General features: G+C 43.2%; 1 protein-coding gene across 1 annotated transcript in view; it reads left to right on the forward strand.

Annotated features, from left to right (window-relative positions):
- The window catches only part of TMEM245 (transmembrane protein 245), a 94,363-nt gene that overhangs the window by 34,297 nt on the left and 47,728 nt on the right, over window positions 1-12,338 (forward strand). Inside the window, exons 9-11 of the mRNA XM_055125036.1 lie at window positions 717-821; window positions 4,650-4,732; window positions 7,424-7,514. Of these exons, the coding sequence (XP_054981011.1) occupies window positions 717-821; window positions 4,650-4,732; window positions 7,424-7,514 (279 nt within the window). The remainder of the gene's footprint in view (window positions 1-716; window positions 822-4,649; window positions 4,733-7,423; window positions 7,515-12,338) is intronic.

Genomic DNA, 12,338 nt, shown 5'->3' on the forward strand with positions numbered 1-12,338 from the left:
CAAGTTGGATATAGGATTTTTATAAGCATTTTAATTAATATGTATTTTATTATCCATATTCATATTCTTTAATATTTTAAAAGAAACAACCACATGCCTATTTGTCTGCTTGATAAAATATTATGTAACTGAAGCCCAGGTCTGTGTCTCTCCCTGACTGTACCTGCCCTCAGCCCTCGGCCCCCAGGGGGGCTGTTAGTTCTGAAACTGTCATTTATCATTTATACTAGATTTTTATCATCGCTATTTTGTTACCCTAATAATATCAAACAGGAGATATTTCTCATGTAATTCCTCTTTAAACTAGGACGTATATATTTCATAAGAGACACACTTTCTGAATATTGGCTAATTGACAGTAAAATGATGTGATCTGTGATCATCTAATAGATTGTCATTATTTGTTCAGATTGTATACCAGATTTTAAGTTGTTTTTTTGAAACCAAATAATACACAGTAGAATTCTGTTGGTTTTGTTCACATTAATTGCCTTTTCTTAGCTGTGACAATAAACTCTTTCTATAACAGTGATTAATGATTAATACTCTTGGTGCATTTTTTAAAGTTGCTTACAGCTTTCACTGCTTTAATCATTAAACCATAGCTTGGTTTGCAATGCTGAATAACCTGTTTTGTCTTCATGATATTTGAATGCCTATGTGGTTTTTATTCAATTGAACCTGAAAGATAAATAATTATCTTCATTTCTGTGCAGATGATCATCTGGTTGGAGAAGATGTTAGACAAAATAATTAGCATTTTCATCATATTTCTGTTAGTGATAGGAACCCTCCTTTTAGCCCTTCTCCTGACTGCAAAGGTAAAGTACAAGAGTTTCATTACCATTAAACACTTTCATTGCTAGAATTGTAGTATGAGTAAGAAACTAGGCTTGGGAAATGTTACTTTGCTTACAAATGTGAGTTAAGTTATAGTTTTTATGTTAGGTTTTGTTTGTTTGTTTTCTACACCCAGCTGTGCTCAGGGCTTATCCTGGCTCTCTGCTCAGGGATCATTCCTGGCAGTGCTTGGGGGATAGTCTTTCTTCCCAGGGATTGAACCTAGGTCAGCCTTGTGCAAGGCAAGCTCCCTACCCACTCTTCTGTATTTCTGCCCAAGTACTTATGATTTTTATTCTACTAATTGCCCTGAATCTGAACAGCAAAACAAATTTTTAAAAAAAAATTTTATTGTTTTATTGAATCACCATGTGGAAAGTTACAAAGTTTTCAGGAACAAAACAACTTTTTAAATATTGAACGAGCAGAACTTTAGACTTCTGTGGGACTTGTATCAAACATACCAATAGGTATGGAGTAGGCATTCTTGAGAAGAAAAATACGTGGGAAAAATGTTTGAGGATTGGCTGGAGAGATGGAAGGGGGCCTAAGGCATGCCCGAGGCAATGGTTCAATGCCCAGCACTCGATATGGTCCCCCGAGCACTTGCAGGAATGATCCTTATACACAGAGCCAGGAAGAAGTCCCAAGGACCTCTGGGTGTCCCTCCCTTACGAGTACACAAATGCTTGAGAAAAGAAGAACAGAAAACTTTCCATACTTGATGAGAAACATTAACAGATCCAAGTAGTTCAGTAAACCAGTAGAATAAATATACTCAGACGTGAAATCACGCTGCAGTACATCATCGTCGAAATGCTAAAAGCCAAGGAAGATTTTTTGGTTGTTGGTTTTGGGCTATATCCAGAAGTGCTCAGGAGTTTCCTACTGGTTCTTTGCTCAGAGATCACTCCTGGCAGGGTTCGTGGGATTATATGGGTGTTGGGGATCTAACCTGGGTCGGGTGAAAGCAAGGCAAGTGCCTTACCCGGGTCTCAGGTGTTGGTTGTGCCAGGGATCAAATTGGGGTTGGTCACGTGCAAGGCAGGCACTTTATCTGCTGTGCTATCTCTCCAACCCCCATTGGATGTGGCCGAAAACCAGAAACAGAAGGGCAAAGGAAGGACCAGAGAGATAACTCCATGGGCCAAGTGCAGACTTTGTGTGCCGGCGGCCCAGTGCCTGCCAGCGTGTGATCCCCTGAGCACCGCCATGAATAACCCCTGTGCATAGAGCGGGGAGTTGACCCTGAGTGTTGCTGGGTGTAGCCCTAAAACAAAACAAAGAAGTGTAAGGCAAAAAGAAAAAAAAAACTTTTCCCCTCGACAAACGAAGTTGAGGGAATCTGCAAAGAGTAGACTTCGACTGAAAGGAAGATTAAAGGACTCCCTGCCCACTGAAGAAATCCCTCCCCATTCTTTGGGAGCTGCTCCTAGTGATTTTTCAGCTCAAGGGCGATGAAGTGCTGCTTTGGGCCTGGCAGTGCAGGGGTCACGGGGCTTTGCGCAGGCCTTGTGCACGCGTGACAAGTACACTCCTCCTTGAATTATTTCCCGTGAATATTTTGCTGGAAGTCCATCATTCACTCAAAACCAGTAGTGAGAAACTAAAGGTGTGCTCGGCTTAAGAGACATAGCAAGGGGTACAGATTTTAGAAAATCAAAATGGGGGCCGGAGCGATAGCACAGCAGGTAGGGTGTTTGCCTTGCATGCGGCCGACCCGGGTTCGACCACCGAGCATCGCCAGGAGTAATTCCTGAGTGCAAAGCCAGGAGTAACCCCTGAGCATCGCTGGGTTGTGACCCAAAAAGCAAAATAAAATAAATAAATAAATAAATAAAAATAAAAAAAAATAGAAAATCAAAATGGGTGTGCCAAAAGATAATACAAGAGAAGACAAAGAGCAATGCTAGCAGTGAGAGAGATAGCAAATTGCATAAAGCAGCAGAATGACAGCCCTAAATGTTATCATGTGAGGAGATGTATGAACTATGAAGCAGTTGAATAATCAAATGCAGAGATTTTCATATCTTAAAAAATATTTTTAAAAAATGATTTTACAAAGTAAATGCAAGTATTAAAAAGATTCTTTTTAAGCAAGTTTCAACTGGATAGTATTGCTAAGATATATTCTCAAAATACGAACTCTCTGAGAAGATTGATGGTGAAGGTCTATGGAGATAGATTTTGTGACAGGGTATGTTTCTTACCCTAGTTCCATCCCTGGCTCCATGTGACTCCTTGGGCACTGCAGGGTTTAGATTAGCCTTGATTGTCCCAGAGCACTGAGCTGTCAGGCCCCGCACCTGGGTGCCACTGGGTATCTCTTAACCAAAACAAAGATTGGTAGAGAATTAAAAAAAGAGATGTACCATGAAACCTGCATAGAGGAGAGATGGGGAATAGTAATATTAGTCACAGTATAATGAATCAACTTACTAGAGAAAAGTACATTCCGATGATGAAAAAGTTAATATTTCAGTAAGTGTATAACTGTTAGCATAAACAGTTATAAATGTGTATGTTCCTAACAGTAGATAATAAACCAATTATTAGGAGGAGAATAAAACTTTCAGTTACAGGGAGAATTAAGTAGACAGAAAATTAGGAAGGATTTAAAGCCCCTGAAAACCCTGTCAAGGAGACTTCATTGATAGCAGAATTATATTCTCTTCAGGTAACCGCAGAGCACTCCCCAGGGCAAAGCATATGCCCCGTGCCCTTAGCGGAGTCCCATGGAGCATGGCCCTGGCACCGGCTCGTTCCTTTTGATCCTTTATTGGGGATTGGGTAGGTTCTGAGATAAAGTCACAGTTTGATGTTTCTGTTTGTTTGGGACTGGAGCGATAGCACAGCGGTAGGGCGTTTGCCTTGTATGCGACTGACCCATGTTTGATTCCTCCGTCCCTCACGGAGAGCCCGGCAAGCTACCAAGAGTATTGTGACCTCACGGCAGAGTCTGGCAAGCTCCCCGTGATGTATTCGATATGCCAGAAACAGTAACAATAAGTCTCACAATGAAAGACGTTACTGGTGCCCGAGAGAGCATATCGATGAGCAATGGGGTGACAGTGACAGTGACAGTTTGTTTGGGGGGCTGTAACCTGCAATGCTCAGATTACATTCCGCACAATGCTCTTGACTCTGCCCTTAAGGATCACTCTTTGCGGGACTTAGGGGGCCCCATGGGGTACTGGTGGTCGAACCCAGGTCAGTCATGTGTAAGGCAAGTGCCCTACCCACTGTGTACTGTGGCCCCAACCCCACAGCTGACTGTTTTTTTACAACTTAGAAGCTTTATTCAGTTTTTCATTTGTCCTTTATATGTGTTATATATAAATTCATGGGCGGGAGGGTGTTTGTGTACACACAAATATATATTTTATTTATGGTAAAAATTTATATTGTGGAATATGTATTTATAAATATCTCCTTACAACTTATTTGGGGGTGTGCTCTGGCCTTATTCCTGAATCTGCACTGAGGGATCCTTCCTGGCAGGGATTGGGAGACTGTATGTATGTAGTGCCAGAGATTGAACTTGGGTCAGCTGTGTGCATCTCTGTTCCCAATTTACTTTTTTTTTTTTTTTTTTAAGTAAATTGTTGAATTTCTGAAGATGGTAGGAAGCTAAGGATGTATATTGTCCTGTATTTCCCATAAGGGTATGTTGTAAGATGTGGTGCAAATTTCTAAGTTAGTTGAGACTTAAGTTGTGTGATCATTTGACTTAATAGCAGTGTTCCAATAATAGTTTAGAAAAACAAGTGTTCAAGTGGGCTGATTTTTTTTTTTCCTTTTCCCTACAGGTTCATCAAGAAAGTGTGCATATGATAGAAGTCACCAGCAGTTTGATTAATGAAACTCTAGCAAATCACCCAGAGTGGGCAAAGTAAGACTATCGTTCAGACAAAAATCAGGATGGTCGACATAGATTCAGGATCTGTTTGTGTGAAGTGATTTGAACGATAGGGCTTGCAAAAACAGAGACGGGGAAAAAAATGTCATTTTTGTATGAGAGTGGTGTGTAATCCAGGAGAGAGAGCCTGGTGAAGGGGAGGGAGGTGTCCCAGCTAGCAGGGGAAGGTTTATGGTGAGGGGGGCCGTCTGCTGGAGTAGGTGTGGTGCAAGGGTGGGAAGGCGGCCCATGGGCACTGACCTGTCACAGTCAGCCTGGGTTTGATCCCCTAGCACTGCCAGGAGGGATCCCCTCGAGCAGAGCCAGGAATAAGCCATGAAACCCACCTCATACCAACCACCTCACCTGCCCACTCCCCTAGAAATAATACCCAAGCCAGACAGACAAAAACCGCCACCACCGCAACAAAAACACGCAATCAAATCCTGCAGTTGAGATTTATAGTTTACTACAGGTTTATAATTTACAAAAAGCACTTTTATCTATACCGTGTTCCTGTATATTTTCCACAGTGATTCAGGTAGGCTGAGGAAATTATCCCTCATTCACAGAAGAGGAAATTTTACTGAAGTTTAAGGAATTTGAGATCATGATCTCCCTGTGGCCAAGTCAGCACACACACACATTGTTTCTGACTAAATAAAAGGACCCTACGATGTCCTGCCTCAAGTCTCTATAAATTCTTTTTTTTTTTTTTTTTGCTTTTTGGGTCACACCTGGCGATGCACAGGGGTTACTCCTGACTCTGCACTCAGGAATTACCCCTGGCCGTGCTCAGGGGACCATATGGGATGCTGGGATTTGAACCCGGGTCGGCCGCGTGCAAGGCAAACGCCCTACCCGCTGTGCTATCTCTCCAGCCCCCTCTATAACATTCTTAACATAGTTCCATATTGTGTCATTTTGTATCTTTTGGATTTTGGGCCATACTTGGCGGTGCTCAGGGCTTACTCTTGGTTATGCACTCAGCTGTCACTTCTGGTGGTGCTCTGGAGACCATATGCAGTGATAGGAATTATACCAGGATTGCCTGCGTGTAAGACAAGCATCCTACCTACTGTGCTATCTCTCTGGCCCTTTTTTTAAATTTTATTTACTCATGTTATATCATGTCATTTTGAAAGCTGTGTCAGCAAACAGCTTAGTATCAGATAAGTTGCCTGTGTTTGTAAATCAAATTTTATTTCAGCATACCAACATCCTTTGTTCTACATATTGTCTATTTTGTTTTGGGAGTGCATGGCCAGATGGAAGTGTAGTTGTGCACAGATTATATGTCATCCCCCCCAACTTAAAAATATTTATTTCCTGGATACTTGCAGAAAAATAGATTTGCTAATCCTTGTTCTAGAGCCTCTCTTCTTTTTCTTTTAATTGAAGGGGGACACATCTGGCAGTGCTCAGGGCTTACTCCTGGCTCTGTGCTTATGGATCACTCTTGGTGGTGCTTGGGGGGACTATATGTAACATTGGGAATCGAACTGGGATCAGCCTTATGCAAGGCAAGCACAATAAGCCCTGTACAAACTCTTCAGCCTCATTAAAAAGATTCTTATGTGTAAATTTTGCTTTCAAATAGATCACATATCACATAGCCATAAAAAACCAAAAATATTCAAGTGATTGGAATTTTTTTTTCTTTTTTTTCTTTTTGGGTCACACCTGGTAATGCACAGGGGTTACTCCTGCCTCTGCACTCAGGAATTACCCCTGGTGGTGCTCAGGGGACCATATGGGATGCTGGGAATCGAACCTGGGTCGGCCGCGTGCAAGACAAACGCCCTCCCCGCTGTGCCCCATGATTGGAAGTTTTAACCAAGAAAAATTACAAAGGCAGAGAAGCATAATCTATATGTTGCCAGTTTTGGAAATCAGTGGGTGATGATTCACCAGTATGGGAAACAGAGAAGCAGATTTGATGTGGAAAATAATATGCATTTTGTATGTGTGAGATTGAGATTCCTATAAGTGAATGCAAGCGGAGGCTCCAGCAGGCATGGCTAGTTGTGCCATTCAAGAGACAGAATTGGGGTAGAGATTAGTTGTTTGCAACCTTAGTGGAAAGGGGTTCTTTTTCTTTGATAGTCATTCATAAGGAGAATGAGGCCAGAGTCCTTCTGGTACTTTATTTCGAGTGGTAATAGCACTGTATTATTACATTGATGCTACAGAATATTGGAGTCTTATAGATCATTCTAGAAAAGTAGTTCTTGTTTAAATCTCAAAATATTTAGCAATTCACAGGCAGTTTTTAAAGAAATGAAATTGAAGTCAAGAGTGCATTTTGGAAATCACTGTCCCAGGTGCTGACTGTCCAGTGTCCCGGAACTGCTTCTCTGTGTGTGTGTGTGCATGTGCACACACACCCACCCACACACCCATACACACACACACACACACACACACACACACACACACACACCTACACACACACACAGAGGGAATGAGGCTTGGGAAACTGCAGTGAGGCTTGAAGGGAAGGGAATGTGAGAATTTGATAGGCTGGCTGGGAATTCCAGGGATCCTACACCTGGTTGAGTGGTATGTGTGGTAAAAAAAACTGGCATTCGATGCATGGTTTAAATAGATCAAGTCAAAGAGTCATTGGTGCAGTGCACTACAAATGTACTTGTTTTAATTTTCTCTCTCTTTATTTTAAATTAGTTGGCTTCCTGAAGCCCAAGTAGTCCAAAGAGCTCTCAATTCTGCAGCTAATAATGTTTATCAGTACGGACGAGAATGGATAACGCACAAGGTAATGAAAACTCCTGGGTAATCAGATTGAGTGGTACTAGTAGCACTTTGAGTATTGGTTTGAGTATTGGTCATTTACTTTTTGTTCAGGATAAATCTGATTATTTGTATGTTAGGACAGATTAACCAGTGAAGTAGGGCAGTCAAATAAAGATTTAGGAAGAGAAAAAAAAGAATTGTGCAAATTAAGTGCTACTGTCCATTTGTAACCATGATTGGCAGTTTCCAATTTATTTTATCTGAGCTAAAAAAACACTGTCGAAGTCTGAAATTATTTTACCCACTTCACAGAAGAGACCGACTCAGCAGTCTTAGTATATTCCTGATGGTGATTGCAGAACGTAGTTTCAGATTCAAGACTGATTTTGCATCTTTACTCCTCTACTGTAGCATGCCATAAATCTGTACCTGGAATGGGATTAAATGCTTTAATGCCACACTTGACATAAATTTGCAGGAATGATAGATCTTAGATGAATCAAGAGTGTTTTTTTTTTAATTTAATGTAGGAATACTGCTATTTATTCAGCCACTGATTAACCTGATTGAACCACTTGGGCATGAATTCCACATTACCTTTTTTTTAAAAAAATTAAAAAAAATTTTTTTTAATTGAATATCCGTGAGGTAGACCATTACAAAGCTATTCACAATTGGGTTTCAATCATACAATGGTTCAGTACCCATCCCTCCACCAGTTACGTTTCTCACCACCAATATCCCCAGTTTCCTCCCCACCCCCAGCCTCCCTTTATGGGAAACACTTTCCTTCTTGCTCTCTCTCCTTTTCTGTTTGTGCATTATGGTTTGCAGTACAGGTGCTAAGAGGTCATGGTGCTTGTTTAGGGAATTCGGTATTTTACCAGGACGATAAGGCTGGATACTGGGTAGCAGCTTTGGGGTTTGGAAGTGACTGCCTCGGCTTCTGGAAGTACAGGGAGCTGGGGGGTGGTAGCCCATCCCAATCCCAAGAAAGCTTGGAGATTTCAGTCAAAAAACCCGCATACCCAAATTTTCAGCAGATTATATCTTGGTGAGGTCCGTCCTGCGACAGTGGAGTCAGGCCAGGGATTTTGGATTGTGGAAACAAGTGACTGCCGGGGGCTCAGCTTAGGGGGACACAGGCCAACCCTCCCCGCTCTGATTTACCCCAGTCTGTTCAGTTATGTGCGGGTCTGAGATTAACTGTGGCTTTTGATCTCTTTCAAGATTTATTTATGGGTCTCTGAAAAAAGGCCAATAAATGAGCTTGTGTAGCTGAGCCAGAGGTGGTTCGTGGGTGTGACTTCCACATACCTAACTTTTGGCCGTTTAATTTCTTGGTAAACTTGTCCCCGGGTTGTAGGGCCCAACCAAAGGCACAGCAGCAATTTTGGGGGATCAGGAAGCCTGAAGGCACCATCAGGCTGCTGATGCACTTACCCCGCAGGTGCAGGTTGACCTGCTGGTGGCACCATACCCCCAAGAGTGTATTTTTAAATTTTTTTCTGAGCTACACCCAGCAGTGCTCAGGGCTACTCCTGGTGGGACTGTATGGGGTGCTGGGGATTAAACCTGGGTTGATTTCATGCAAGGCAAAGCGCCTTACCCGCTGTACTATCTCTCAGACCCCCCTCCACACACCACTTTTTTTGCATTAGAAAAGAAAAAAACACCTGGCATCTACCACCAGTATGTATTGAAACGTGCTACTTGGTCGTCCTACTTGCTGGAGGTTGCACACTTTTTGTTTGGTTTTGTTCTGTTTTGTTTTAGGGCTACACTCGGCTGTCCCCAGGGCTGACTTGGGGCTCTGCACTCAGGGATCATTCCTGGCATGGGAGGATCTGCACACTTCAGTTGTGTTGCTCCCTTGTGTTCTGATCCTGTGACACTTGTGCCCTGCTCTGTGCTTGCAGAGCTCATCCCCCCCCCTGCCCCCATCCTCCTGGGCTTCTCTCTCTCTCTCTCTCTCTCTCTCTCTCTCTCTCTCTCTCTCTCTCCTTCCCTTTTCCACGGTCTCTGCCTCTCTCCCTCTCTCTCCCTCTCTCTCTCACTCTCTCCCTTGCCCTTTTCCTCTCCCTCACACCTCCCCTGTCTGTTGATGATGATGTTTCAGTGGTGAGGGTTGGGGACACGCCTTCTGGGGTCCTTGCTGGGATTCACTCCTTCCCTGGAATTGCTTACACATGTGCCCCTCTCTGGCCCCACAGTCCTTGGTTTTGCTCTCTGGGGAGATGTTTTTATTCTGTATTTTATAACTTAGGCAGAAAGGGGGTAAAGGATGGGAATTTTGGGTTGCCGAAGAAAGGAACTTTAGGTTGCTTTATTGTTGTTCTCCCCGCGGTACCTCACACCGCACACATCCCTCCTCCTCCCCAAGCTGCCCCCAGCCCTGTCTCGTGCAGAAGAATGTTTCAACTTAGGGGAAACTTTTGCTTAAGATTTCATTTTGTTTCATTTTGGGGGCCACACCCAGCAGTGTTTAGGGCTGACTCTTGGCTCTGCACTCCGGGGGTCACTCCTTGTGGGCTCAGGGGACCATGGCTGATGGCAGGGGTCAAACCTGGGTCAGTACCTTACTGTACCCACTGTACTATCACTCTGGCCCCTGCTCAAAGATTTCAAGTGGGAAACACATCTTTGATGCTATGGTAGAGGTCCCATAATGTAGGTGAAAGCCATTTACAACGTAGAAAGAAGAAAATGTTGTGCAAATATAACAACTTTCATTCTGTTTATTCATTTAGATTTGGTGTATGAATGAATCAGCTATGTAGGGGCATATATATGTTACTATATATATAGTGAGATATATGTATGTTTTAAAAATTGGTGCAGAGGCTAAGGTGTTTTTCTTTCTTTTTTTTTGGGGGGGGTCACACCCGGAGATGCACAGGGGTTACCCCTGGCTCTGCACTCAGAAATTGCCAGGCCCCTGGCGGTGCTCAAGGGACCATATGGGATTCTGGGAATTGAACTCAGGTTGGCCGCATGGAAGGCAAACGCCCTACCCGCTGTGCTATCGCCCCAGCCCCGTAAGGTGTTTTTCATGTTCTGGATCTTAGTTCAACCCCAGCACTGTATGTTTCCCTGAATACTGCTGAAAGTGATTTATAAACACAGAGCCAGGAGTAAGCCCTGAGCATCACTGAGTGTGGTCCAAACCCTCTCCCCCCATCCCCCCAAAAAAGTTGGTTCAGATATGCATAAGGTGAGTAGTCTAGTGAGTAAAAGATATGAAGGTATGTGTAGGCTTTACAAAGGAACTTCATATTGTAAGCCAACATGGAAAAAGGCTCTCGCTCATCACTAAGGAACAAAGTATGATTCATTTCATACATTCAAAATTAAACATAAGTTCATAAGGTTTGTGAAAATTGTTTCATTTATACAGTGTTTATAAAGTACTAATTTTCATAATTCTTGTATAGGAGAGTTTAGCAATGAATAAGAACTTAAAGATGCCCATTTTCTTTGCTTTCTGTGCATATTGTTTTGCTGTTAGTGATCACAATCACGAGGTCCCGTTAATTGTCGATTTCTGGAGCGGGCTCAATAACCTCTCCATTCGTCCTATCCCTGAGATCTTAGAAGTCTCTCTCCACTTGGCCCTCCCAACGATGTCGCACTGGGGACTCTTTCAGGGTCAGGGGAATGAGATCCAGCTTGTTACTGGATTTAGCATATGAATACACCATGGGAAGCTTGCAAGGCTGTCCCATGTGGGGAGGAACTCTCAGAAGCTTGCCAGTTTCTCCAGAGGGAGAAGTAGGCTACAAGTGGCCGCACACTTCTGGGAGCTTGTTTTAAGTCTCTGGATGTTGGCTGTTGATGGATTTGCACACACCTGGGTTCCTCTGACCTTCCTGCGTGAGGCCTGTCCGAAGGTGTGGAGAGGGGCATGGCTGTAGCTAGGTTCTGGTGGTCTTTGGCCGAGCTCTGCTTGGGGTGGGGAGGGAAGCTGGAGCCCATCCCCTCCAAGGGGTCCTGGGGAAGACAGCCAGGTGTGCGGGCAATAGACTCTCTGCCACCTGTTAGTGATTAAAAAAAAAAATGAATATAAGGTTCATTGCTGTGTTATTTGTAAAAGTTAAAACTTAGAATCCATGTAGCCTCTGAATGGGTAATGATTACATAGTATCAGAACTTGAGGAAGACAGTCTAAACACCCATTAGTGGATGGCTGGATAATGAAGTTGTGGTGTAAATAAATAAAATCAGTCTTTTACTCATCTATTAAAAAAGATGAGACATGCATCTAATGATAACATGAAAGGAACTTGAGGTGATTAAGTGAAATGAGGTGGAAAGTGAAAGCAGTTATTTTCTCTGGGGTGCAAATATAAATAAGCAAAGCACATTAACTCATACATCTCACTTGAGTATGTTGCTCAGACTATGGGAAAACCGTGAAAGGTATTAGAGAGGGAGGGAAGGAAGGGGGCCTCGTTAGTGGGGCTCAGTCTGACGTGGCCCCAAGGGGCGGGGTGCAGGCAGGAGCACACACGCCTGGAAGTGACACTCCAACCCCAGCATGGGATATTCTACCCTAAACCTGTGGTGAAGTGATAAGATTTTTTAAATTTCATTTTTAATTTTATTTATTTATTTATTTTTTAATGAATCACCGTGAGATACAGTTACAGACTATAAACTTCTGTGATTATGTTTCAGTCATACAATGATCAAATACCCATCCCTCTACTAGTGCCCATTCTCCACCACCAATGTTCCCAGTATCCCTCCCACCACCCCTACCTCCCCCCGGCCCCCCATGGCAGGCACATTCTCTTTTACTCTCTCTCTCCTTTGGGGTGTTCTGGTTTGCAAATACAGGTAGTAA

This window comes from Sorex araneus, chromosome 1, assembly GCF_027595985.1.
Source record: "Sorex araneus isolate mSorAra2 chromosome 1, mSorAra2.pri, whole genome shotgun sequence".
NCBI classification, from domain to species: Eukaryota; Metazoa; Chordata; class Mammalia; order Eulipotyphla; family Soricidae; genus Sorex; species Sorex araneus.